This window comes from Durio zibethinus, chromosome 27 (genome assembly GCF_047325235.1).
Source record: "Durio zibethinus cultivar Kanyao isolate XHJ-2024 chromosome 27, ASM4732523v1, whole genome shotgun sequence".
Taxonomy (NCBI): domain Eukaryota; kingdom Viridiplantae; phylum Streptophyta; class Magnoliopsida; order Malvales; family Malvaceae; genus Durio; species Durio zibethinus.
This window is the reverse complement of record NC_143188.1, coordinates 2,480,883-2,508,391: the sequence shown is the minus strand read 5'-3', so window position 1 is coordinate 2,508,391 and position 27,509 is coordinate 2,480,883. Positions and strand designations below refer to the sequence as shown.

The following is a 27,509-nucleotide window of genomic DNA, read 5'->3' as shown; positions in this document are numbered from 1 at the left end:
AGAATCGATTTTGAAGGATCAACCAGCTCATTTATAAGTTTTTGGACATGTTATCTTTTCTTAGAGGTAGTCAGATGGATTCGAGTGTTAGGTGTAGCACGTCCCCCACCTCATCTTATTCATGCTATATATGTTGTTATATAGAAAAAGCGATCAACATTTTGTCTTTCAAAGCAAATATGCTAATTAATCCCGAACAGTTAATATGTTTTATATTGATATTGATTTACACATTCATATTGGTATTAAATTCAAAATTTATAGTTGTTGGATTTACATATTCAAAAAACTTTTAAAAATTTTGAAATATATAAATTTAAAAACTTTTAGAAGTTTTTGTACATGCACGTTCAAAAACTTTTAAAAACTTTTAAAAATGCTAATTTAAAAGTTAAAAAAAAAAATTCAAATTTATGTATCTAAAAAATTTTTAAAGTTTTTGAATTTGTATATTTAAAAAATTTTAAAAGCTTTCAAATTTGTATATCTAAAAACTATTTAAAGTTTTCAAATATACAAATTCAAAAACTAATTCATACAAAAAACGATTTCTATATCTCATGATTTTATCAAAAAATTATAAATTACAAACCATGAAACCCAAAAAATCATTCAAATATCATAAATAAATTACTTCTTTATTGGAATGCATGAATTAAAACTATTGATCTTATCCAAAAAGTTAACAATTTCAAATTGGGAATCCATCAAAAGAGAGGGGAACCGGTTTTAAGGTAGATAAAGGATGAGATAATGAAATAATTGCAATGTTATGAGTGTGGGCCGTAAAAAATAATAATAAATTTTGGGAGTTTGAATTTTGGATGTTATTAATAATGAAGTGTGCTTGAATAAACAGAAGAGACAGATGTCAAATGAGAAAGACAACCTTTGGTACAAAGCCTCCACGGCTCCAACATTCCCAAAAATTCAAACTTTACAAATTCACATTTATTTCCCGCCCAAAACCCACACAATCTTTGAAGTTTAAACTGAGAAAGATTATCTTCAATTCCCATTTTCTACATTACCGTGTTAATTTATTTTCAATTTATTTAATCCCCAAAACAGGAAATGTCAGCGTCGTCGGTTTGTAGGCAAAGAGACATTACCTCCGGCAATCCAAAAACGGCGAAAACCATAATTTCAATCTCCAATCCGACCCTCAAAAAATCATCTTCCGGTAAAGAAAACCCAAGGCCCAGCAGCCTTTCTCGTGCTTCCATGGTGGCTAAGGGGCCCATGATCCGGTCCGTTCCAAGAGTCGAGAAGGCGGCGGAGCTTGGTGGCTCTGAGAATGAGGGCCGGCTACGGTGGTCCACGTCATCAGCCCCAAGAGGTAGGAGTCAGAGTCCATCTGAATTTATTAGGGTTTTTTCTGATTTGAAGAAAGATAGAATTTCAATGGATAGGGAAAAGAAGGATTTTAGGGATTTAAGAGTTAAAGGTTGCAAGGAAAATGGTGGATTTAGGGAGAACTTGGTGATGAAAGTGAAGGAAAATGAGAGTAAAATAAACGGGGTTAGGTTTTTGGATGGGAATTTTAAAAAAGATGTTAAATTTAGCTCCGATTTGGGGAAATCAAATGGGGATAATATTCAAAATGGGGATTTTGGGGCTTTTAACGAAAAGGGTATTTCAGATTTTGGTTCAGAACTTGGAGCTTGTGTTAGGGTTGATGAGAAATGTGATGCAAAGTTTCTAAAAGGTAAGTCTTCGAGTGATGGTAAGAGTTTGGAGGTTTTGAAAGAAACGGACTTGAGTGTACAGGAGAGTGGAGGGAGTGGGATTGGTATTAAATATCCGAGCAAGGTTCATGAAAAGCTTGCTTTTCTGGAAGGGAAGGTGAAGAGAATTGCGTCAGATATTAAGTGGACTAAGGAGATGCTTGACATGAATAATCCGGATGCATCAAAGGTGATACTTTCAGATATTCAGGACAAGATTTCAGGTATTGAGAAGGCTATGAATCATGTTGTGAGTGATTCGAATGGTAAAACGAGTGCTTCAAAAGGTTCTAGAGATGAAGATGTGAGTATGAAAGGTGTTGAGAGGAGTCAGAGTAAGCAAGTGGGTAATGTTAAAATTTCAGTTAAAGAATTGAATAGTGAGGAATTAGAGGCTAGATTGTTTCCTCATCACAAGTTGCTTAGAAATCGGATGTCATTGAAGGAATCATCAGGCAGCTCTCAAAGTCAGGAACCCTTGCATGCTGTAGACTCCAGCAGTGAATTAAGGGAGGAAAAGAAGTCGTTGAGTCCCATTGAGGATAATCCGGTCACTTTGGAGTTCTTGGCTTCACTTGATAGGGAGAAAACTAAAGTCACCACAAGAAATGAGCAGGCTAGTTTGGAGAATTCTGATACTCAGCAGATGGATGGTGATGGTGCTTCAGGAGCACAAGGCTCTTTAAAAAATTTTGACATGAAGCATGGTGTAGAATTCAATCTTGAATCAGATGAGAGACTTGAGGACTTTGATGATCAGGAGAATAGGCCTACTGCTGTTATTGATGAGGAGACTGAAGATGCTAGCATTTATCAGCTCAATGAAATTGGCTGCAAGACTTCAACTGGTGGATGGTTTATGTCAGACGGAGGGGCTGTTCTTCTTGCTCATGATGATGGGTCATGTTCCTTTTATGACATTGCTAACTGCGAGGTATTCTTTATTGTTCTTCTTTCAAGTGGGAATTTTGTTTTCCTTTTTATCGGTATTCTATAATCAACTGGCTAATTGCCTGATGTCCAGCTGTGTTGTTTCCTAATAATGGTCCAAGCATCATTTCTTACTTTCTCATCTCTGTTTGATTATTTGTGTTCCTTCTGATTATATGAATGTCTCCACTGATTTCTTCGTTCTGTTTTCTAGAAAATTTAATGGATTTAACCTTGGAATTGGATAAGTTACTGATTTTTTTTGAAGGCTTGAAGCGTTGATTTGGCTATATTTTGACAAAAAAAGTTCTCTTGTAATCTCATTGATTAAATAAAATTTTTTTGAATCTTTATACCATATGAGCATGTTGATGAAAAATGGAGTCATTGACATAACAAAAGTTACAAATTCTTAAAATGATGGTCCATTGTTACTTCAGGAGAAGGCAGTGTACAAGCCTTCAGAAGGTGTCTCACCTAATATATGGAGGGATTGTTGGATTATCCGTGCTCCTAGTGCAGATGGTTGCTCAGAGAGATATGTTGTGGCTGCATCTGCTGGGAATTCTTCAGAATCAGGATTCTGCTCTTGGGATTTCTATACCAAAGATGTGCGAGCTTTCCACACTGAGCATGGGGAGACTGCTTCAAGAACAATACTTGGTCCCTTAACGAATAACAGTTTGTATAGAAGAAATGCTCTGCGTAATAGTTTATCACCAGAAACTCAGCAGTGGTGGTATAAACCTTGTGGCCCTCTTATCATCTCAACTGCCAGCTCTCAGAAGGTTGTCAAAGTATATGACATCCGTGATGGCGAGGAAATTATGAAGTGGGAGGTCCAGAAGCCTGTATCAGCAATGGATTATTCAAGTCCACTGCAGTGGAGAAACAGAGGAAAGGTAGTTGTAGCAGAAGCAGAAATGATTTCTGTATGTGATGTGAACTCTTTACATCCTCAGACATTACTATCTGTCTCTTCAGCTGGTCAAAAAATCTCGGCTCTTCATGTAAATAACACTGATGCAGAGATGGGTGGAGGGGTTAGGCAAAGGTTAGAACTTTATTTCATGTTATTGTTGGTTATCTCAAATTATTTCTATATTGCCTGTTTTCAAGTTTCTTAACATAATATTTCTTGTGGACTTACTTTTGCTTTTCTTGATGTTAATGAGTTTAAGTTGTCATTCACCCTTTTACTATTTTTTCAATCCCACTTGAATATATTTGCTTATACTTCTTGCTTATCAATGTCAGTTGTCTTGCTTATTAATGTAAGTTGCCTTGCTTATACCTATTCAATCATATCATGCTAGAAGAAAAGAAAGAGCAGAAAAATTCTTCTATGGGTCCTAATATTGCCAAAATCTGAATTGCAGAATAAGTTCCTCAGAAGCTGAAGGAAATGATGGTGTATTCTGCACTCCAGATTCTATTAATATCTTGGATTTTCGCCATCCATCTGGTGTAGGTGCAAAAATAGCAAAAATTGGTGTTAATGTGCAGTCAGTTTTCTCCCAAGGGGATTCGATCTTACTTGGATGCACAAATGTGAGATCATCAGGAAAAAAGCAACCTTGTTCTCAAGTGCAACAGTTCTCATTGCGCAAACAAAGGCTGTTCAGTACTTATTCTTTGCCTGAATCCAATGCTCACTCTCATTATTCAGCCATAACACAGGTTTGGGGAAATTCAAACCTTGTCATGGGTGTCTGCGGGCTGGGCCTTTTTGTATTTGATGCCTTGAAGGATGATTGCCTGCAGCCTTTCATATATGATTATGGCAGTGCTAAAAATGCCAGAGAGATCGTTGGGCCAGATGACTTGTATTCCCCTTCTTTTGACTACTCGGCATCTCGTGTTCTCTTGATATCCAGAGATCGCCCTGCACTATGGAGGCACTTGTCATAGGTAAGATGTTGAAAAATGTCGTAGTAATTTATGAAGAAACCATTGGCATGGCTAAGTTCTTGGTGTTTATGTTTGGCTTCTCATGGCATGCTATGCTTTTGTAATTTATTGATTGCAGAGGTGTTTGGTTAGAAAACCGGGTGAGTGCAGCATCCCGCTGACCTTCTACGTTCTAGTGTATTTGGAAAAGTGAAGGAATTTGATCTTTGTGATCTTAAAAATTTATGAAATGAAAATAGAAAATTGGTTGGATTGATTTTATACCATCTGAGTTCTTTTGAGAATTTGGAGGATATTGATGTGCTAGAATTATCTGTAACAGTGTCGTGATGAACCATGATTTGATGGAAAAAGCCTTGCAAGTTTTCCGAAGTACAGTTGGAACCATGAGGAACCTTTAGCAAACATTTAAAACAGACATCTAAGCTGGCTTGAAGGAAGCATTACTGTTCCAGCTGGTTAAATATTGGCAATTGCTTCAGTATCTTTAATATTTGACAGATTCAAAACTTCAACTGCAAATCCTTCAGTGTTCTCTGTTAGCTGATAAACCATAATATTTGTTTAGACCCACTGAAACCTTTTCAACACCAATGCCCTTCGCAATGCTACGATGAGCTGACAATTCTTGAAGGACTGCTGAAGCAAACTATAAGTTTTTAATTTTTTTTTCTAATTAGATAAATTTATGAGATAAAATTGTAAAATTTTTATATTAATATTAATAATATTTTATAAATTGGATATGTGTAATTAAGATTAGTAATTTAATTTGTTTTTAGTGAATTTTGACTCGATTTAATTTTATAAGATTTATTTTTTTTTTAAATGAAATTTTGAATAAGATTAGATTGAATAATAATAACAAAAACTCAGGGTTAGATTAAAATTGATTGTAGATAAATTTGATTCGATTTGATTTAATATATAAAAATTTATTTTTTAATTTTTATTTATATATATTTATTTAATTTTATATTTATATTAAAAAATAATATTTTATTAATTTTTAGTCAAATTAAATCAAAAACTGAATTTGAGTATAAAAAAATAAAATTTTTTGAATCAAATTAAATTTAAATTTTATAAATATAAAATTAGATTGAATTTAAGATAAATAAAAATTTATTTCGATTTAATCCGTTGATATTCGTATGCATATCATCTTGTCTTTGGCGTATTGTTTAAGCAAGCACAATTGAAAAAGACAATTAAATGACTATCTCCCGCATGCATGTTAGTTGAATTTGGATCACATGCATACCTACAATACTAAAATTTTATAAAATGAAAAAAAAAAAAAAAAGATAATGTTGTGCCCCTATTGATTTGATATGAGATGAGATTTATGTTGGGTTAGGATAAGTACAAGATGTCAGAACACTTGCTCTGAAAGTCTGTCTGTCTGGAGTCTCAAAGTGTCCCTTTCTTTTTTTGGGCAGGAAATTTTATTACCAACTTATTTATAAGAAAATGATGAGATAACCATTGCTTAAAATCTTTGGTAAGTCATCCTACCATATAAATCGGTGCAATGGATAAATCGCCATTAATTAGGAAGATGCCATTAGAGACCTTGTTTAAAACATTGAGAAAGCAACACACACCCTCCACATTCCATTTAAATCATGGCCCTGTTTTTTCTAATTTTTCTAACATAAAAAAAAAAAACACTCACACACACACGTGTTGCACTATTGAATTATTGATATATAGCAAGGATTTTAGTATTAATTTTCAAATAATATATTCCTTTAAAATGTTAGTAATCAAAATCTTTCGAATATCATATTTTTTAAAATTTATCCAAAAAAAAAATTAAACTCGATAAAAAACCCATAAAAATAGTTACACTAATCTTATAAATTAGATGCTAATTTATTGTAATGAGCTAGAATATTTTTTATCACGTCCAAAATTTTGATTTGATGATAAATACACGTATTTTTTATTTTAAAAAATAAAATTTAAATCTCTTTTCTTAGATAAAAAAATAAATATTTTTTTATTATCTGAATCTGATCTCATTCTCAAGTATTTATTTTAGAGAAATTATAAATATATTAGTAATAAAAATTTTTAATTACACAAATGAGATTAAAATAATAATACATATTTTTATTATATATTTAAAAAAATTAAAAAAATTAATTTAGAAAAAAAATGTAATATATATTATTATCTTAATTTCATTCGTAAAATTAAAAAATTTTACTATTAATGTATTAAATAATATTTTTTTTATTTTGTGAGATATTTGATTTTTTTAATTAACTTTTGGTATTATGATGCACATAATATTGTAAGTTTGTAGCTCAAAAAGTCAAAGGGACTCACTTTCATCACATGGACATCCAATTGTCTAGGCCTACCTATATGTGCCATGTGGACATTCACGTGGATGTACACGTGGTTCTAAAGTGGCACATTTGGTCAGATTTTAACAGAACAAATGAATTTAAAACACTCTTAAAAAATTAAATTTTAAAGATAATAGATGAAAATGAAATTTTGCATAAAAATTATGACTATTTAGTGCAATTTGTAAACACATAAAGGCCAAGCTAAGTAAAAGCTCAATTAATGTAAGAACAGCTATCAATGGTTCAAATTAAGTGATCAATCAATAATAAATAAAAGGTTCATCCAATTGAATTTTGGACAATGAATTTTCTTTTTTCTTTACTTCTTTCACCGATTAGAGAAGAGTTGATAGAAGTTTAGGTTACCTTAATTAAGAACTAAATTAGCTAATTAAAGTTGAATTCGAAGATTAAGAGATGATAATTAATAGGTTTAGAGTTTAAATTTTAACACATACACTTTATTTTTTTATCTTCAGATTATAAATTCTTTTTCATTATAAAAAATTAGCTAATTGAAGTGCTATAATCAAACCGAACGTGCATAACTTTAATCTTTTTATATTTAATTCACATGAGTTGTCTATTGGTGGGGACCAGTGTCAAGTCATAATCTTTCTCAACTACTCAAGTTTACTAGCTTTACGAGTATAGAAGCAACCATTTTCATTTGCTAGCTTGAACAAGAGAATTTAATAAAAGACGATTTGTTTTGGCATGATTGAGTCACCGAAGCTACCATTTAATATGTGATATTATGGATTAAGTTACATTGCCAACACATGATGATAGTGAAATTAAAAATAACATTGAGAATTAATGATGGAATTGAAAAAAAAATGAACCTTGATACTAAGTATATATATATATATATATATATATATATCTATATATATGTATAGTCTTTTGTTTTTTAATTTCATTCACCATTATACATAGTCATTTTCTTCTAAATAAAATGGATTAAGGTTAAATTTTTTATAATATTATAATATATAGTGTTAAGTATTTAATTTAAAATTAATTGACTGTAAGTAGAGAACTAAATTTGAATATAAAATTGCAGGATATTAAAAATTTATTAGATATGAGATAAACCATTTTAATAAACTTTCATCATGTGTAGGTGAATATAGAAGAAGTCTTTTACGTGACAAATTAAGAAAAAATAACAAAAAAAAAGTTTTAATTTTGATATCATATTAAGTATCCAACTTACTACTAATTGACAGTAAAGCTACTGAAAATTAAAAATTTATTAAATGTTGGATAAATCACTTTAATATATAAATCAATATTGAATTTTTTCATTATATTTCAATTTTATTGAATTTTATCATTATTCTTTTAATTTTGTTGATTTTTAATAACGGAATTGAAATATTCTATTAATGCAAGTGAATTTTCAATCATTTATTATTTATTGTTCAAAATCAATAAAATTGAAAATATAATGCCAAAATTTAAGGAAATTGAAGTACAAATTCAAAATTTAACATTGATCCATAGTATAGTTTTTAATTCGTAAATAAAATCATGTATGTATTTGCTTTTTTTTTTTTTATTTTATAATTTGATAAAATACCGAATCTCTCTTGAACTGAAAGAACACTTTGTCCTTGTTTTTTTCAAAATTTCTATATATAATTCTTTATTCTTATATTAGCTCTAACAATTGTGTAGCTAAAGTGGATATAATAGTAAAAAATTAATATATAAAGAAAGAAATTTAGATTTTTTGTTTTGTTGCTTGAACAGGAATTTGAGGCTTTGATTTTTGGGTACTATAGTGCGTATTTTACAAATTGAAAGCTTATTTTATATGTAAGAGGCCAAGAGTAATATTTTTAATTTTAACAAGGGAGATTGTGAACTTGTGATTTATAAAATAGGATTAATCTATGTATTATTGGTATAGGATTGACTTCCATATGTAAGAAAATGATAATATCCAAGATGAAGAATGAAAAGCTAGACTTATAAATGCTATGAAATGCATGTGGATAATAGATTTGATATGTTTCTTGAATAATACATGCGTGTTCATCCATTATTGATGAAATAATCATATATTGACAAACTACCTATTTTTTATAGGCAAAGAAATTAAGGAGTTTATTTGATAATTTTAGCACAAATAATATATCTAAGTTATATCCCTAAATTTCTTTTTTTTTTTTTTAAAGTTGTATAATATATATGAAAATTTCTCTTTCCTCCTAAATGGCAAAAAAAAAAAAAAAAAGACAACTTTCCTTAGGAATGTATTTTTCCTACAATTTAGAATAAACAATTATCAAATAACTGATCAAATCTTGAAATTATCATATTACAATAAAGAATTATTTAGGGATCCATCACTTATAAAAGTGGGTTCCATATAAAATTTTGATTAGTCTCACATAATTCTAAATTATAATTGCTTAACTATATTATAATAATTATAAGAGATATGGGTTTTTTTTTTTTTTTTTTTAAATGAATCCACAAGATTAGTTCAATTGGTAAGGAACTATCCTTATCATTAAGGGTTCAATTTTTGCAAGGAGTATTTCAAAAGTAAAATTTAAAATGCATCAAATTGATATGAAAGAATATGTCTTTAAAATCTTCTGATAAAGAGATTATATTTTGGCAAAATTTGAAGATGTACTCTAATCATCCCGACAAAAGATTAAGCCTTAATAAAGCCTAATTAGAGATCATATCCCTGATTATATTCTAAAAATCTTCTTCAAATGAGATTTTTGGAACAGTTAAAGCAATAGCTCATTAATCTATTGTTTTAATGGTGAAACTTAAAGAAAAATAAGTGCATATAAAAATATTAATCCGATCCTTGAGTGTTGTTCCTTTTGTGTATGGTGGAGCTGCAAGTGAGAACGGTTTGGATTATATCAAATTCGATTTTTTTTTTGATAATGCGTAGTATTATTAATTTTTAAAATTTAGTTTGATTTTTCTTTGAAATCAATCTGATATGAATCAAATTTTATTGATTCGGTTTCATTTGATTTATCAGTTTTTTTTAATTTACATTTTTTATATATTTTTTTAATATATGTAAATAGATTTAGATATGAAATAATTATTTTTATTTTATAAAAATTTTAAAAAAATATATAAATTTATAAAAATATATAATTCAGTTCGATTTGATTTTTTTTTTTGTTTTTAACTTTTTGATGCCAAATCTGATTCAAACTTAACATATACATTTAATATTTGAACTTAATGTGAAGCAAAAAAAAAAAAAAAATTGATCCAAATCAAACTAGACACCAAAATTTTAAATTAATTTTTGATTTTCTCAATATTTTTTCTCACCCTTAGGTGGAGCAAGGCAACCTCATTAAATAGAGATCACCACCTTATCACATGGTCCAAGCCAAGAAATGGAAGTCTGATGAAGGCAAAAAAAATGATCTAATAGATATATAATGATTTATTATATCAAAATTTAGGTATTAAAAATGTAATTAATTCAATAATTAAAAACATTTAAACTCGCATTTACTTCCAAACGAAAGGAGGTATTTCAAGTTTAAATCCTAGCATTTTTTATTAATTATTGGAGAAAAAAGAAATGACTGACAAAAAAAAAAAAAAGATCTCTAAAGATAAATAAAATGGGAAATTCATTTGGGATTTTCTTTTGTTTTAGACTTTATTTTTGCTTAAAGGATTCTTGCTTCTCTAGGTTTTTATTTTCAAGCAACTTTCAATTTAATTAGATGTGTTAAACATTGCTTCATTTAATTTGGTGACAATCACTCTAATCTAAATGCTAGAAAAATTGAATTTACAATGAAAAAAATATAAAGATTTGGGAGTATAAACAAAATTTGTGAAACTAATTCTTTTCATATAGTATAATTTAACCTTGCATTGGATTAGAATATTCTTGAAATTGATCAACCTCTTTGATGTAAAGCTAATTTATTTTCTTTACAACTCTAGGGTTGGCTTTTGGTCAATGGCTTAGAAAAAATAGCACACAATTTTCTGGTACCAAGAAAAAAAAAAGAAAAAACATTATACTAGTTGAGTCAAATAGTTATTAAAGAAGAAATAATGTTACAAATAATAAAAAATTATACTAAAATGTTTAATATTGTCATACTTGAATTTTAAAATTTTATAATATAATAATTAAAATATTAATTTGTTAATTAATATTGTATTGAAAGATTATTTGTCTATCACATATTATCATTTGAAATTAACTACATTAGAGGAGCGTACTGTATTAATTAATAAATTTATAATTCAAATTTTATATTAAAAATTTTTAAAATTCAAATATTACATTAAATATTTTCATTATAATTCAAAATTCATTTACAATATTAGCCCATTAAGGAATAAGGACCCTTCTACGCTAAAATAAATAAATAAATAAATAAAGACTCTTGTTTCTTTGAATTTTTTGGTATAAAAAAGTTTAGGTGAGGAGACTACCCCATTATAAGGCCAAGATGGAAAAGATTTATATGAAGTTACATAGGTATAATTTGTAAAATTTTTTATTATAAAAGAGTAAATAAAAATTAAAATTGAAGATTAAAATCAATAGATTAAAAAATCTCATCACATAGATCAATAATGCAAGATTTGAAAAAATTTTAATATATTTATTAAATAAACATTTTTAGTAAAAATATTAACAGAATCTTTACCATTAAATAAATATCGATTAAATTTGAATTATAAAATAATATTTTTAATAATATTTTTATATATTATTAATCTTCACATTAAATTTTATCAATTTATCAGTTTAAATTTTTTATTAAAAATTTTATTTACTCATTTCTAATAAGAAATTTCATGAACTTCATTTGCCAAACTTCATGCAAGTTTTATTCAGACCATGACATGCCATAAGCTTTTACAAGAATTTACATTGAATTTATAAATTGTTCATAAAAAAAGATTGTTGGTATTGAAAATAAAACTTAAATCTTATAAGTATTCGATATTTATTTCCTTAATTTTTTTTTATCCATTAGTAGAGATCTAGCTATTTCCAAAAATAGGGTTGGCCCAGATCTTTCCTTTGTTTCTTCCACTTCATAAGTTTTACAATAAAAATATTAGTGGGTATGCATTGGAAGATTCAAAAGGAGATCAAGAAACTTTTAATCTTAGTTATTAAGCTTAATTCTCATCAAGAAGAAATAATAATTGCTAAACCAAAGTTGGGTTCCTATCCATAAATGGTTCTTAGCAATGGGGATTACTGATCTCAGTGAAAATTGCAGGAAAAAATGGGTAAAATTATAACCAAACCCATAGAAATAGGTAACACCTAACAAGGTAGAAACGGATAAGGATCATTCCAGAGTGACCTTCAGAGATGAAGGAGACCAATCTAGATTAGAATTACTTGCACAAGCACAACTATCTAACAAAGTGTTTGTTAAACTTTGAGTGTGACCCAAGTTTTCTGATTTGCCAACTTTGGCATATAATTAATATTTCCAATTGGCCTCAATTAGGTAATTCGTTGATAGAATGTAACGTTCTTTATTTCATTGATCAAAATTTAATTCGTGATAATCTCAAATAAAATATCCAAAGAAAAAATAAATATAGATGCCTCTGAGATCAGTAAAGTTCCCCGCTGATATGCTGGCTTCATAAATTTCCCCGAAAGCAAAGGGCAGCATTAAAAGTTGTAAATAGTTTGGTGGTTATGATGAAATTGGTTAGAAAACTTTTTATTTATTTATTATATTTTTGTTCTGTTCTTTGAATGTGGCACGGAAGCTAACTTTTTAATGATTTGCCGGATGAAATATTGACTTTTTCCTTTATTTTCTATTTTTAATAGAACATACTACAGTAGAGTTCAATTTTTATTGGAATCAAACACCTCAGAGACTAATCTCCAGGTTTCCACTAATTTCAACTATATAATGGGTCCAGAAACTTTAAAAAAGTTGTAAAGTGAAGAAAAACAGAGTGTTTGAAAGAGAAAAAGAGACAGAGGAGAGAGGGGGCGAAATGGGAGGAAAGCGTCAGCAGCCTATGTTGAATGGAGAGAAAAGAGAGAGAGGAAAGCAAAAATACAATCATGGGTTTTCTTCAGCTGAGATACAGACACTGGCTAGCGTAGCTGAAGTTGTGTTCCCTTCTTTGCCACCAAATTCTAGTTTTGAAGGAAAGGAAAACCAGCCAAGTAAGGCTGCTCAATCTTTCCTGGAAGCTTCAGCCTCTGAATCCCCAATTCCAGACGAGGTAAAAACAAGACTCTTTGTTTTTTGGTAACTTTTCCTCATTTTTCACTGCAGCAACATGCACCGGCATGTTTATACACGTCTAAACACCTGCATAAACATAGGTATGCATGTCATTGTTCAGCTTTTGCGTCAGGTTCTTAGCAGCTGATGATAGTTTTGTAATTGTCGCAACTTCCAAAAAGTAAATCTTAAAACAGGGTACTTTTCATTTGTTGGTGTCATTTGATAAAAAGTTGAAATTTGATCTGATTTGCAGGCTGCAGAACTGCTGTCCAAAAGAACATTCATCGAAAGTCTGATATTGGTCAGAGTTCTACTGTTGCTATTGTCCACCAGGTTGGGAACCTTGTTGCTTTGTGGATCCCTTTGTTTAGGTGATAAATGGCCCTACATCAATTACTTCTCGTGCATGCCATTGGAAAAAAGGGAAAAAGTTTTGCAAAGGTGGCTTAAGCATTGCCGCTTATTTACTTTTGTCAGGATTGCTCTCATCTACTTGAAAGTCGCCTGCCTATACGCTTTCTTCTCTCGGGTAATTTTCTAGTCTCATGTTTGGATTAAACAATATTTTTCTTTTGTTTGTTTTCATTTGGATTTTGTATAGATGTGAAGTAAATTTCCTCTTGAGAACGATAAATAACAACCTTATTAATTAGAATATTGTATTGGAAATGTTAAATAAATCTTAAATAGAAAATATTTCCTCAATATACACTGGCAAAAAAAGAAAAAAAAAAAACTGGAGTCTATATAGATCATACCTGTTTACAGAACCTTTGTTTTTTGGTAGATACGAATAAATTTTCCTTTAAAAAAGCATTAACGAAAGCTAAACCTTAATTAATCGAGTTAGGCTCCATTTGAGAGTGTGACGGGAGTCCTCTTGTACATTGAAATTTGCGTTTTATGATTTATCTTTATTATCAAAACGGTTTTTAAATGTAATTAGTTAGTCCTACCATGAATCTCCTACAGGCTCAACTGATCATTCATTGCATGCGTCTACATCAAAATTAGGTAAAAATTATTAAAATTCTTGCTGAATATAGGTATACGGATGAATAATTGTAACTTTTTTTAGATTATTTTCCTATTTTAGTAAATTTTTAATTCTATAACCACAAATTAGGCATATGGTGATAAAATGTTAAATTCTTAATTTTAATGATCAAGGTTTAATTTTCGATAATCTTAAATATAAAAAAAATATTAGGTAAAGAGATCCAACCAACTCCATAAAAAATCTTTCATTTAATTTTGTAGGAAAACGTTCTGTATTGGGTTTTTTTTTTCCCTCCCCTTGAAAAGCTATGCATAAAATATAAATAACAAAGACATCTAGAATTTATTAGAAATATAGTGATTCCAGTATCATATAAACCATTAGAAATTTGAGAAATAAGAGATTTGACAAACGTTTGTTTAGTTTCTTACTCCATTGTATTGTTTTTTTAGTAGAGCCAATTAATTTTTTATTGGAATCTATGTTTAATTTATATTTAAAATTTTAAATAATTGTGTCAAAATCCTTTTTTTTTTTTTCAATTGATATTTTAGTCATTATCTTGTCCTTGCCTCCAATTGAAATGAAAACTTGTCTACCTATTTATGAGAAAAGATTAAAAATATAGTTTGGACCACATGTTCCATTTGATGACATAAAGAAGAAAAAATTTTCATGTAGTAGGAAGGTCTATGCAATAATTTCTTTATTTTTAAAGATAATTAAATATTCTTAGAATATGATAAAATTAACAAATTTTACAGATGGTTTCCCAAAAAAATTAATTATTTCACAAATGTTAATTAAGAAAAAATTTCGTGAATTTTTGCACTTTTTTTAGGTTAGAAAAAGTCATAATTCATCTTAATTAATTTTTCCTTCTGTCCAAATCTTACTCAATTGAAGTTCAAAGATGTCTTTTTCGCTTTCAATTCTGGAGTTCATATTAGATATTCCCCAATTCAACGGTAGAAAGTAATAACTAGTAATTGGTTGTGAAATTTTTTGTGTCAGCAATCATCAAAATTAATAGAGAATTAGAAATTAACAATTATAGAAAAATTTTGGTGGTAGAAACATCATCATCATCATCATCATCATTGTACTTAATTTTAATTTTTAAACCAATTTGTGAGAGAAATAAAAATGCAATTCCGAGTAAATGTAGGAGTAATGTATAATCCTTGTATGATAATGTGGAAGTTGTTGTATGATAAGATAAACTATTAATAACAAAGTCTAACTTATAATTCCTGATATTATGGAATTAAAAAAAAAAATCTTAATTCTCTTTGAAGAATGTGAACCACTAAACAAAGCTTGAATCAAACAACAAATTTCTAGTCTTGGGTTACTTCTTTCACGGCTTTTGGCATTTTCTTTGATTTAAAACATTAGTTTTTAAGCAATATTGATTGGTAAAAGGCAATATTCTAGCTTGCAACTAAAGGATGACATTTAAGCAGCAAATCACATCTGTCAGCCTCGATTATTTGCACATACAAACAGATTAGATACAATAAGCAAATTGCAACACTGGGATACTAAATCTACTTCTCATTCTTACAATTTTATCTTCAGGTAGGTGAAGATGGTGATAACCTAGCTTGGGAAGCTATTGGGTATCATGTAGACAATGTCGAGAATTTGTCACAAGTAACAAAGGAGAGGCCTCTTCAAAAAGGAATGATTGAGACAATGCATGAAGAAGACTCGACTCTTCATCAATCGCTGAAACGGAAGGGCCTCCAAGTTATAGAAGATACAAATGAAAACGTCTGCAAAATCAAATGTGATGCTGTAATAGTGGGTTCTGGATGTGGTGGTGGTGTTGCAGCCGCAATGCTGGCCAGTTCCGGCCTGAAGGTCGTTGTTATAGAGAAGGGGAGCTATTTTGCTCCGATAGATTATTCCCCCTACGAAGGCCCCTCAATGGCAGAACTATATGAATCAGGAGGAATCCTTCCAAGTGTTGACGGACAGATGCTGCTTCTTGCAGGCTCGACAGTGGGTGGTGGCTCAGCTATCAACTGGTCAGCATGCATCAAAACACCAAAATCCATACTTCAAGAATGGGCTAAGGACTGTCAAATCCCACTTTTTGGAAGCCCTGAGTATCTGTCAGCAATGGACACTGTTTGCGAGAGAATTGGTGTCACAGAAGATTGTAAAGAGGAGGGATTTCAGAATCAAGTGCTTCGAAAAGGGTGCGAAAATCTTGGTCTTGAAGTTGAGAAAGTGCCAAGGAATTCCTCAGAAAGCCATTACTGTGGATCTTGTGGGTTTGGTTGCAGAAGAGGGGACAAGAAAGGGACTGATCGTACATGGCTAGTAGATGCAATTAATAATGATGCAGTGATTTTAACAGGATGCAAGGCTGAGAGATTCATATTCGAAAAGAACAAGATAGGCAGAACAAGGAAAATGAAGTGCTTGGGAATAATTGCAAAAACTTCAAACATAAATATCACAAAGAAACTGCATATCGAAGCCAAAGTAACAATATCAGCATGCGGGGCTCTTTTGACACCCCTTTTAATGCATGCTAGTGGTTTGAAGAATCCAAATATTGGTCGAAACCTTCATCTCCACCCAGTCCTAATGGCCTGGGGTTACTTTCCTGACTCAGATTCAGAGTTAAAGGGGAAAAGCCATGAGGGTGGGATAATCACATCAGTACACAAGGTGGTAGCAACAGACAACAAAGTGCAAGCCATCATTGAAACTCCTTCATTAGGGCCAGCACAATATAGTGCTTTATGCCCTTGGGAGTCTGGTCTTGACATGAAAAGAAGGATGCTAAAATTTTCCAGAACTGCTCATATGATAACAATAATAAGGGATCAGGGATCTGGAAAAGTTCGTGCAGGAGGACGAGTAACCTATAAGTTTGATGCATTAGACAGACAAAACCTTCAAGCCGGCTTGAGACAGTCGTTGAGGATTTTAGTAGCAGCTGGAGCAGTTGAGGTGGGCACTCACCGTAGTGATGGGCAGAGAATCAGATGTAAAGGGATAAGCAATGAAGAGTTAGAGGAGTTTCTAGACTCAGTTTCTCCAGTAGGAGGCCCAATGTTCTCTGGAGAAAACTGGGTCATCCACAGTACTGCTCACCAGATGGGCAGCTGTAGGATGGGGATTACTGAAACAGAAGGCGCAGTTGATGAGAATGGTGAGAGCTGGGAAGCTGAAGGATTGTTTGTTTGCGATGCAAGTGTTCTGCCAAGTGCTGTTGGTGTAAATCCGATGATCACTGTCCAGTCCACTGCTTATTGTCTCTCAAAGAGAATAGCAGAGTCTTTAAAACAAAAAATAGCCTTCTAAACTATATTAATCCGTCATCAGCAACCTCAAGATTGATGTATTTTTCAACATTTATATGTCTGCATTATAACGAAGAAAAAGACAGAAAAGATGGTAAAGAATGTAATATTGATCATATCATAAGTCATAATAACAGAAAAGGGATTGTACTTGACTATTTGAGATTAAGTAAAGATGGTGAAATAATAAGCTCATTAATTTTCCTCCATATCATAAAATATAAAGAAGAACAGAGGGGGTTCTAAAAGGTTAAATTTGGGTGAGTCAGAACTCAAACATGGTATCTTTTTTTTACCTGTTTTTGTATCTGGGTTCCAACTCAAACCGCCGCATTTGGCATCAGCTGGGTGGATTTGACAGCAGAGAAGCTCAACACTATTTTTTTTAAAGCGGTAAGTTTGCTGTTTGCCATTTTTTTTATGGTTTTGCTTTTAGCTTTTTCAATTTAAACTTTATCCTAAAATATTAACCAGGAATTACAGCCCATGATATGGGCAGCTTGTTGCTTCATGTTGGGTTAGAACACTTGCTCCGTAAATCAATGGTTCCCATCATTATACAGACTGTATAATATACATTTCAGGCTTCAAAACAATATTAAACTTCATTGTTTATTGTCCCAACAGAGAATAGAGGGAGAGAAAAAACATGCCTTTGGCTATTGGCTAAGACATCAGATTGATTCAGATATCAGCAAATCCAGGTTAGAATTGCTATTTGATGCTGGAACTTTTCTTGCACTGGGAGCTCTACAATTTGGACTGGATTTGTCATTGTTGATTGATGAGGGAGATCTTCGACCCCTGGAATCTTCTTTTATATGGTAACAGAACTGCCGAAGGGTATCACCTGCCCTCTTATGCCAGCTTTGTCAGGAACATCCTGAATTTAACGATTTCTCAGCCGTCACAATCTGTCTCACGGAATGGCAATGGAACACTCTTTACTGCCCGGTACTTGCCAACATTGTTTAGATGTTCATTCTCCAACCTGTTCAGTAAGAGTTTTCTCAAGTGTTAGAAGACTTTATTTCAAAATCATATTCATATGGGGCTTGTTTTTCAAAAGTGGGATGGAAAATACCTGTAAAAATTCCAATGCCCTCGTCGGATCACCTCTAGGGAAGCCAAGAAGAAGTCTAGCAAATGTGTCTGAACTGGATTGGTCCGAAACCGCATGATGCTTTCTATCCAAGCAACTCTTAGAACTACATTCAAGACCTGCAATTATAGAATTGTCTCATCAAGAACTTTTATGGAAAAGAAACTTTATACTAAAATATATCAGGTAAGGGATAACTCACAATGGACAGGTAGTAAATGCTCTTGTTCTTTAGAATTAGATCATCTCTGAGCCAAGGGTTTATGGAGTTGGGATTAAGAAGTCCCCAATCCTTGACAAAATCCCAATATAATTGGTAAACTGTAGCCACAACTGAAGTCACCAAGACTGCAGAAAACCACAGGTGGTTGCTCTGTGTAGCATATGTTAGCCTGGCACCAGCTGCCACCATGGCAGAAATATACTTCCCCATGTTAGCCAAGTGGTTCAGGTCATATTCATCAAACCACCTTCTTGCACACTTGAAATTAAATTGAAAGAAAGTGTTAGTTGGACAAGTTTTTTCAACTTTAACAAAAACAGGATAAATGAAAACTAAGAAAACTGATGCCATGTCTTACCTGCATGGCACGCCAATAATATGGCAAAAACGAGATGACATAAACTAGCTGTCTGTACAGCTTTCCATTCTTGCATGTTGCATATTCATGGGTTTTGAAATTTCCAGCAAGAAAGTAGCAGGCTGTTGATTCCAAGTGTCTAAGCAATGGAATCTGTAACAAAAAAGAGGTCATGATTGATGATGAAATATTGTAATTGGTTAGAGGAGAAAATGAAACTAAAAGCGATATTCTGTTGATCCTGCAACAATTCTAAAATGAGTGCAAAATCTGTTCTGTCTTAGTGTACATTGCTTGTCATTGAATAATTACCTGACTAGTAAGTTGGTCAGCCATGAAAGTGTCTACCATCAAAATCTGCATATATGTACAATAAGCCAAAGCAAGAATAAGCTCAGTTGCAACTTCTGAAATTTCATACAAAGCCAATAAAAAAATGATATCGAACCATGAATTTAGCTCAATTTGTTTATATAATCACTCTTAAAAGGTGGCACTTGACAGTTTTGGGATTTAAATTTCAGTATCTGCAATCCCTTTCCCTATTTCCTAACAGCCTCTTTTGTACAAAAAAATGATATCAATAAGTATGAAAGTACATCTACCTTATAAAATGGAGAGCATATTATGTTCCGTATTATACGAAGGTAACAGTACCGAGTTGAACGATAGAAGATGTCAAATGGGCTTACCAGCAAGGCAATGAAAATCTGATATTGAGATTGAAAATCAGTTCAAAGCATGAGAATGGAAAAATAGTATAGAAATAATTGAGTTGTTTAACCAACCAGAAGGAGAATTCCAGGAATAGTGTCAACTTGAGTTGGCGAAAAGCCTCCGGCCCTTAATAGGAGATGGATGACCATGGCCCCAACCACAGAAGTCATGAAAGTGGTACAAATGAGGAATGCGTCTCTATATTTAAGGGCTGTGTTTGGCGCAAACTCAAAAATGAAATTGTAGTTTATTCTTGTATTCTTCCACATGAACAAGTTGCACCCATACAAAAACAAGTGCAGGCTTAGCAATGCAAATACACTGCACAAAAATGAGAAGTTCCAATTACCAATTGCATCCAAACTTGATACTCATGTTAGTAGGCTTGGCTGGCACTGAGGGTCCTTGAAGGGTCATTTCTGTTGCAGAACCCTTAGATCATTTGGCAGATTAATATTTATAGTTACATGTTTTCTGGTCGACTTACTGCTTATCTATGTGATAACTGAAACTATGAAATGTTAACATAGAGGCTTGCATCCAATTTGCGAGGTATTATCTTCTTTGACCCGAAAATCTCACAATTTTGTCCCCAAAAACATTTCACAAGTATAAAATTAAGTCTCTAAAATATACATTATAGCAAATGTCCGGAATATCTCAATATGAAATTGGGGTGTTGCAGTTAAAATGGTAAAATTCATAGAGAGGAAATTGCAAACGTAATATGGTCACCTGAAAACTGGGTAGACAGTTTCCATGAAAGCAGTTTCTGTGCCAGATGAGAATATACCAGACAAGTGTGCCAATATTATATATACACTAAACAGTGATACAAAACAACCTGTAAACAATCCTGCAAAAAAAAAAGAAAGTATAAAAAGAGGAAATTCAGCGAATCACTGACAATAAAATTTCTTGAATGTCAGCCCCACTGCTTTTTGAGCCCCAGACCCCATATATGTAATTGATCATCATATGACCGACCATGTTTTATTCATTAGGGCACTTCGCAAATCAGAACAATGGAAAAAGCAGAGGTAAACTGATGGTTTTGATTTCATGGAGAGAGAAATAAAAAAAAAAAAGAGTTAATTACCAACAAAAAAGGTGACCATGTGAGAATCTTTCTGCTGCTGTGGTCTCAAGAACTTCATTGCCTTTTTCCTGTCATTGTTGGCGAAGTGCTTTGTGAAAATGGACTCCACTTCATCCATTAGTCTAACAACCTTAATTACCAAAACCAAATAAAATTCATGATAACAACTATTAGAAACCATTCATTTCTCATTCTGCAATAATCACAAAAAGGTGTAGTGTAAATGAGATCTCAATACCATTGTCATGAATAAAGTTAATCACTAAATTAAGGTGATAATCCAAGCGTGATTAAATGATCCGCAATCCAAAAACTTTTTATATTCAAAATATTAGGTAGAGGAAGAGGACACATTCTCATGTCAAGAGTATTGAGATTTGAATCTAGACATGTTGGATGTCACCTTTTGAAAATGAGTGTATACACCAAATGAACTAAATTTGGGTTCATGTTAAGCAAATTATTATCATATTGTGACAAGTGTTTACCAAATATGGAAGGTGAAATAGTAACTTACCTTATCAGAGCTAATGAAATGGGATCTCTTCACTGCTTTCAAATAACTAGCTGATGCCTGTTGGTTTGATACCTGTTCACACCAGAAATACACCAATTTTAGAAAGTGACTTCCAGATATTAAACTTGTCCTAATAAATGTGGCATGTATTCTTAAAAAGTTTATGATATACAAAACAACTTATGTTGCTCATCAAAAGAATGAATTAATCTGGATTTCCTTGTTTCTTTTCCAATTCTATATGTGGATTTGTGCCTTGTGCAATGAGGCTAATAGATTACCTTGTCAAACTTCTTGAGTATCTTTGTAAAAGCCACCATATTCAGTGAGCTGCCAAAAATAGTTTATACGTATTAGAATCTGATCAACACAAAAAAAAAAAAAAAAAAACTTTATAGCAACTATAAAGAGGCCCTACAACCAATAACCAAATTCATCCATCTCTCAATCCCTTTTGAGAATCTCAAAATTATCATGTACAAGCTTTATGTTCTTTCTGTTCCATTTTGTTTGTTTAAATTTGACTTCTTTATCAAATAAATGCAATTTTGATAACTATTTTATAGAATATTATACTAAAAAGGCTGTTGATTTTGCTTTTTTTTTTTTGGGAGGGGGGGGGGGGGGGTTTGGTATTGGTTGAAATATTGAAATTTTCATCCCAATTACAAAAGCACTAATATTGGACCTTGGCCAACCTTGTCACAGTCCAGAAAATTTTAGACTTCAGTTTGAAATCTCAATGCAGGCCCTAAACTTTTCCTCTTATATGTCTTGCGGGCATGACAGTGATGACACTTTTGACAATCGATAAGTTGTGGTCCATGATTGAAAGAAAATTTGGACTGAATTTCGATAACATCCAAATTATAGCCGTCGCTCTCACCAATCTGTACTTGTAAATAAAGAAAAAAAAAAAAAAAAACCTTTCCTGCCTTAATATGTTAATTGCCATGCAGCTTATCTATGTTCCTTTGGCAACGTGCAATCACAAAACCTCTAGCTTTTACTTTTGTTTTTTCAGTTATGATGGCTGAAAAAGCTCATTCAATTTACCTAAATCATCAATTCTTAAGATATATAGTGAAAAATGAATAAACCTGTAAGTTTTGAGCAGACCAAGGCCCCTGTAGAGTTCCACAAAAGCACTCCGAATCATCTTTTCAGCATATTGGATTTTCTTTCTATTGATGAAATCTCCTGGACCTTCTTTCTTGGGGTTGTTGACTAGATCTTCCCAGAGCATGGATGTGACAGCTGAGATGGTGCGAGTCGGTGTGGTAGCTGGGATGTCGATCCTCATGGCCATCTTTGGCTTCCCTTTCTTTGTCTTGCCCCTGCCTGCAGCTGAATTGATGAAATTCACACCATTCTTTTCTAATGCTGCGATCACCTCATCTGTTTGCGAGACTTCTTTGGAACTATCATTCATATCTGCGGGGCTTTCTGCATTAATTACTGTAATAATTAATAAAACATGTACATTATATATATCAACCAAAATTGCATATTAATTACAATTTTTATCGCTCTTTCTTTCGTTTAGTGAATGATTTTATTTTCACATGTCAAGCTAGATATGACAATAGGTCAGGATAGATTTTTACTCATCTTAAATATAATCTAACTTTATAAATTTAATATTTAAATATGATATGATATTAAAAATTATTTTTATATTCGAATCTTTTTCGACTTATATATGTTTAAATTTACAATTAATCTAATTCGATTCGAAATTAATAAAATATTATTTTTAATATAAAATATTATTTAATATTATTTTAAAATATAACTATAAAATTAAATAAATATAAATTTATATAAATATGAAATAAATAAAAAATAAAAATAACATATATATATATATAAAGAATCAAATCGAAATAGATTTATATAAAATTTGACCTTGATATTTTAAAAAAAATTAATTCGATCCATATCCCAATTTAAAAAAAATCAATTTTAAAAATTCAAATCAAATCGAAATTCAGACGAATATGAATTCGGTTACCAATTTTATTTACAGCTAGTTACAAATAATAATAATAATAATAATAATAAATTGGGGTACTTAAGAATACGAATTTTGTACGTAACTTAGTACTTGATTTGGATCGTGCTTGGGGTCTAGTAATAAAATGCATTCCCACGAGGTTGAAGGATATTCCACCGTGCATCCAAATCAAGCATAAGTCAATCAGCTAGGATCACAGGTGCATTATTGAGACTAACAACCTGAAAAATTACCATTGCTAGACAGCAAGAATATTGCTGAATGCATGCCAAGGAATTTCAGTTACTTTTTTTTTTTTTTTTGAATTTATAGATATTTGCACTCAACTTATGAAATACTATTCATATTAAAGATTTTACGATTTTATTTTATATAAAGTACCTCATAAGTGGATTAAATTTTTATTTATATATCATAATAAATTTTTAAAATTTTTCGATGTAAAATTAAAGTGTTACAAATTTTTATTATTAAAGTTTGATGTTTTCTTTAAACCCAACACAAAGTGATGTTGGGATTATAGAGGTGACGTTTACTATATAGATTGAACTCTCACATGCTTATAAAGGTAATTTTTATGGTATAATACTTAATTTTTATCTGATTGATAATCGTTTTAATACTATTTATAAAAATTCATACTCAACTTACAAGATATTATTTATTTTAACTTAAAGATTTTATAATTTTATCTCACAAAAAATATCTTATAAATTTAAATTTTTATTTATATATCACATCATATTTTTAAAATTTTCTAATATGAGATTGGGACAGAATTTTCCTTTTGTTGGCTAGAGTGAATTAATGTAAGATTGATTATCAGGGCTAGAACCCTGAATTGTGTGTGAACTGAGACTTTCTTATTGCAAGACAGGGACTTGACAAGTTGAGTAGGCTAGTTAGGATCTTGCTAATGTACATCGACAAATTTCAATTAAAATAAAATTAAAAGTACACCGATAAAATTCAATAAAATTGAGGCACATTATACCCATAAAATTAACTTCGATCGCCCTTTATAATTTATTTATTGTCTATTTTAGATGATTAAAAATTATATTTACAATAATATTTTATAAAAGATTTTAATATATGTTATGTGTACTTCTCAATTTTGATAATTTTAAAATTTTAGTATTAAGTTATAGTTTTTAGGAATTTAGGGTGGGTTAATAGCATATCACATTATTTTTTATGTAAGATAATAAAAAATATATTAAAATATTTGAACTAAAATATTTTTCAAACTTGTGGATGTTTGGAATTGTATACTTCGTAATATTTAATTTAATTTCTAATGTGCATTCATCAATTTAAAGTAAATTATTATAATTTATTATTTTAATTATATTTTAAAAAGTTTTATGATTTAAAGTCAACTTAAAATCGTACCAAATCCTAAAAGGTCTATAATGAAAAAGACATCGTCATCATCCACGTCAGACCATGATCGAAAAACTAATCGAAATTACGATATTGCCCTTTAGCTCGCGAAATTGAATTCGACTTGTTAGTTGTGTTTCATATTTTAGAGAAGCAAAATTATTGCGAACCCTCTCACCTGAGAAATCAGAGTTGCGGGGAGAAGATGACCACGAAGGCGGAAGAACGCCACCATTCGGTTTCCGCCGCCGATCGCTGAGGATCTGCTTGAGGTCTAGCAGGATTTGAAGTTGCTTGTTCAGAATCTCCCCTCTCTCAACAAACTCACTCTCTTTTGCCTTGTAAAATTGGTTCACCTTGTTCAACTCTTCATCCAACTTCTCAAAAAACACCCTCACCTGAAAAACGAAACCAAAGAAAAAAATTGGTTCATTTCATTCCAAATTTTTTGCTTAAAAATTTTATAACTTAAATTCTAATCACTGAAATTAAAAGTCAGAACATTTTATCAATAGATTGTACAACCGATAGCAATGTTTGGCAATGTTTAATGTATATAGATAATTAGATACATGTACCTCATCTTCTTCAGAAAACAATTGAACAAGTTCAGTTTGATAGAGTACTTCTTCTTCATCAGAACCATCCTCCAAGCTTTTACTCCTTACCTATAATATAAAAAGTGAAATCTAAAACTGATATTTGTTCAACAACTTCTCCTTTGTTCAACAACTTCTCCTTATCTTTGGTATCTTTTTACTGATTTTTTGGGTATAAGCTGTTGTTTTTCTTCCTCTGTATTCACGATAGTTTCGTGATATTTGCACTTGCAACACTCCTTATTTGCTTTCGTAACAAAATGAGAAACTCCCAAAGTATAAAGTACCACAGAAAATGATCATTAAAAAAAAAAAAAAACCACTATTCAAGATTACATTCAACATTACACTATAAATATCCATGATTAATGTAGAAAGCAAGATTTTCAAATAAAAAAAAAAAGAGAAATATTTTGCAAGAAATGGAAAAGATGACAAAAGTTTGCTAATAACGACAAAAAATATAACAATTCAATCAACCATCGTCTATTATATAAGTTAACTGTTAATTGAATCATGCATATAGAAGAGATACATTCATTAACTTTTGATCATGGGAGACTTTGATATGGGATCCATTGATCAAACGGTGAGAAATGGAACAAAAAGAAAACCGTTTTCATATCAATAAATGAAAAAAAAAAAAAAAAACAATTCTCACCTGAAACTTTGTAAAGAGAAAGGAAATAATAATCTGGTACGTGGGCAAAAGAAAGAACAGAAAGGACGAGTAACTAAATTCAAGAAAAAGCAGTAGGAAAGAGAGAAAATCGGAGAATCAGTTTAGAATTTAGATACTAGTTAAGCTATCTCTCCCCGAACAAACAGTAGAACTGGAAAGCCTGAAAATGACTCCAGGGGAGGGGACCCTCATGAAAAACTAGCAACAAAAAATAAAAAACTGAGAAAATCCCATTTTTGAAGGAAAAATTTCACAACTTTATGTCAAAATCATTGAAGAAATGCAAAAATGACAAGAACCCATTTTTCCAAACACCCTAAATCAATGAAAAAAAACATTAAAAAAGAAATGTTTGTTGATATATCCTGTTATAGTTTTTACCTGAATGATCTCATCAGTATTGTTATTGGAGCTGAGGAAAAACTTGGTCGAGAGTACTTTCATGGCGATGAAACGAATGGGATCGAAAATGGAGCGGCCAAAATCATTGTTATGGTCAGGCGAAGGTAGTCCATTTTTTCTAGAGAGCTTGATCTTCTTTACATGTTTCTTGAGTTGCCAGTAGTTAACAAAGGCGTCTTTCCATTCTGGTATTAGTTGAGCTTCAAGCTCCTTTGAGAACTTCACCATTGTTTTTTCTTCCTCTTCTCTTACTGTATTTTCTTCTTCCTTGTAGTGATGAAAAAAAGATAAGTCGGTGGAGATGAGGAATGGGAAAAAGAAAAGGAAAATGAGAGAGAGAAAGAAAAGGGCTTAGATTAGAGGGGTTTGAGAGGGATTTAGTGAGGTTTATATATAGAAAAAATGAGAGAGAAAAATAGAAAGAAAGCGAGAGAGACATGTGGAGAAGTGGAGAGTTTGGTTGTTGTTAGTGGAAATTAAATCTTTTTTGTTTCTTACATAATGAAAATGAGATAGTATCAATGGAAATATATGAACTATTTGATTTGTTACTAATAAATTGTAAATTTCATGGCATTGGAGTCGATTCTTTCGAACAATTGAAAGAAAATAGCAAAAAAAAAAGGATTTATTAAGTTATTTAGTAGTGGCTAGTTTGCTGCTTTATAGAGTTATATTTTGAAGGTAATTAATGTAATGTAATAATTAATTGTGTGAAAATTTGCGTTATGACATGTGAAGATATAAGCAGGAAAAATAAGGAAGAAAATTAAATCCCCATCATGGCCCAAACTTTACTGATCAGCAAATTTTGTTTTTTAGTCTAAAAAGTAATGGAAAATTTTGGCACATTAAACACATAGAAAAAGGAATAGATTTTGGGGAGCACATCGGTGCTTCAAGAA

The 27,509-nt window shown here is 31.1% G+C and overlaps 3 protein-coding genes across 4 annotated transcripts; 2 read left to right on the top strand and 1 right to left on the bottom strand.

Annotated features, from left to right (window-relative positions):
* The first annotated feature begins 879 nt into the window (after positions 1-879).
* LOC111280196 (KIN14B-interacting protein At4g14310-like) lies at positions 880-5,305 on the top strand. 2 transcript variants are annotated; one of them, XM_089756675.1, is made up of 4 exons: positions 880-2,661; positions 3,098-3,711; positions 4,037-4,568; positions 4,891-5,305. In XM_089756675.1, exons 1-3 carry the CDS (start codon positions 1,075-1,077, stop codon positions 4,566-4,568), a joined length of 2,733 nt encoding a protein of 910 aa, XP_089612801.1. In that variant the 5' UTR covers positions 880-1,074; the 3' UTR covers positions 4,891-5,305. The 2 variants fall into 2 exon arrangements, with proteins under 2 accessions (XP_089612801.1, XP_089612800.1); XM_089756674.1 differs by lacking the exon at positions 4,891-5,305 and adding an exon at positions 4,687-4,865.
* Positions 5,306-12,878: 7,573 nt separating this feature from the next.
* LOC111279606 (long-chain-alcohol oxidase FAO1-like) lies at positions 12,879-18,497 on the top strand. The gene is made up of 4 exons (XM_022866568.2): positions 12,879-13,174; positions 13,433-13,708; positions 15,761-17,895; positions 18,130-18,497. The coding sequence occupies exons 1-3, from the start codon at positions 12,941-12,943 to the stop codon at positions 17,501-17,503; spliced, it is 2,253 nt and encodes a 750-aa protein (XP_022722303.2). The 5' UTR covers positions 12,879-12,940; the 3' UTR covers positions 17,504-17,895; positions 18,130-18,497.
* Positions 18,357-26,962, bottom strand: LOC111279767 (phosphate transporter PHO1-like). The gene is made up of 15 exons (XM_022866796.2): positions 26,584-26,962; positions 25,500-25,589; positions 25,100-25,319; positions 22,619-22,964; positions 21,800-21,848; positions 21,519-21,590; positions 21,002-21,131; positions 20,638-20,758; positions 19,974-20,223; positions 19,791-19,895; positions 19,498-19,542; positions 19,186-19,338; positions 18,807-19,085; positions 18,587-18,723; positions 18,357-18,493 (listed from the first exon to the last, which is right to left on the bottom strand). The coding sequence occupies exons 1-15, from the start codon at positions 26,830-26,832 to the stop codon at positions 18,403-18,405; spliced, it is 2,337 nt and encodes a 778-aa protein (XP_022722531.2). The 5' UTR covers positions 26,833-26,962; the 3' UTR covers positions 18,357-18,402.
* Between the last annotated feature and the right edge of the window lie 547 nt (positions 26,963-27,509).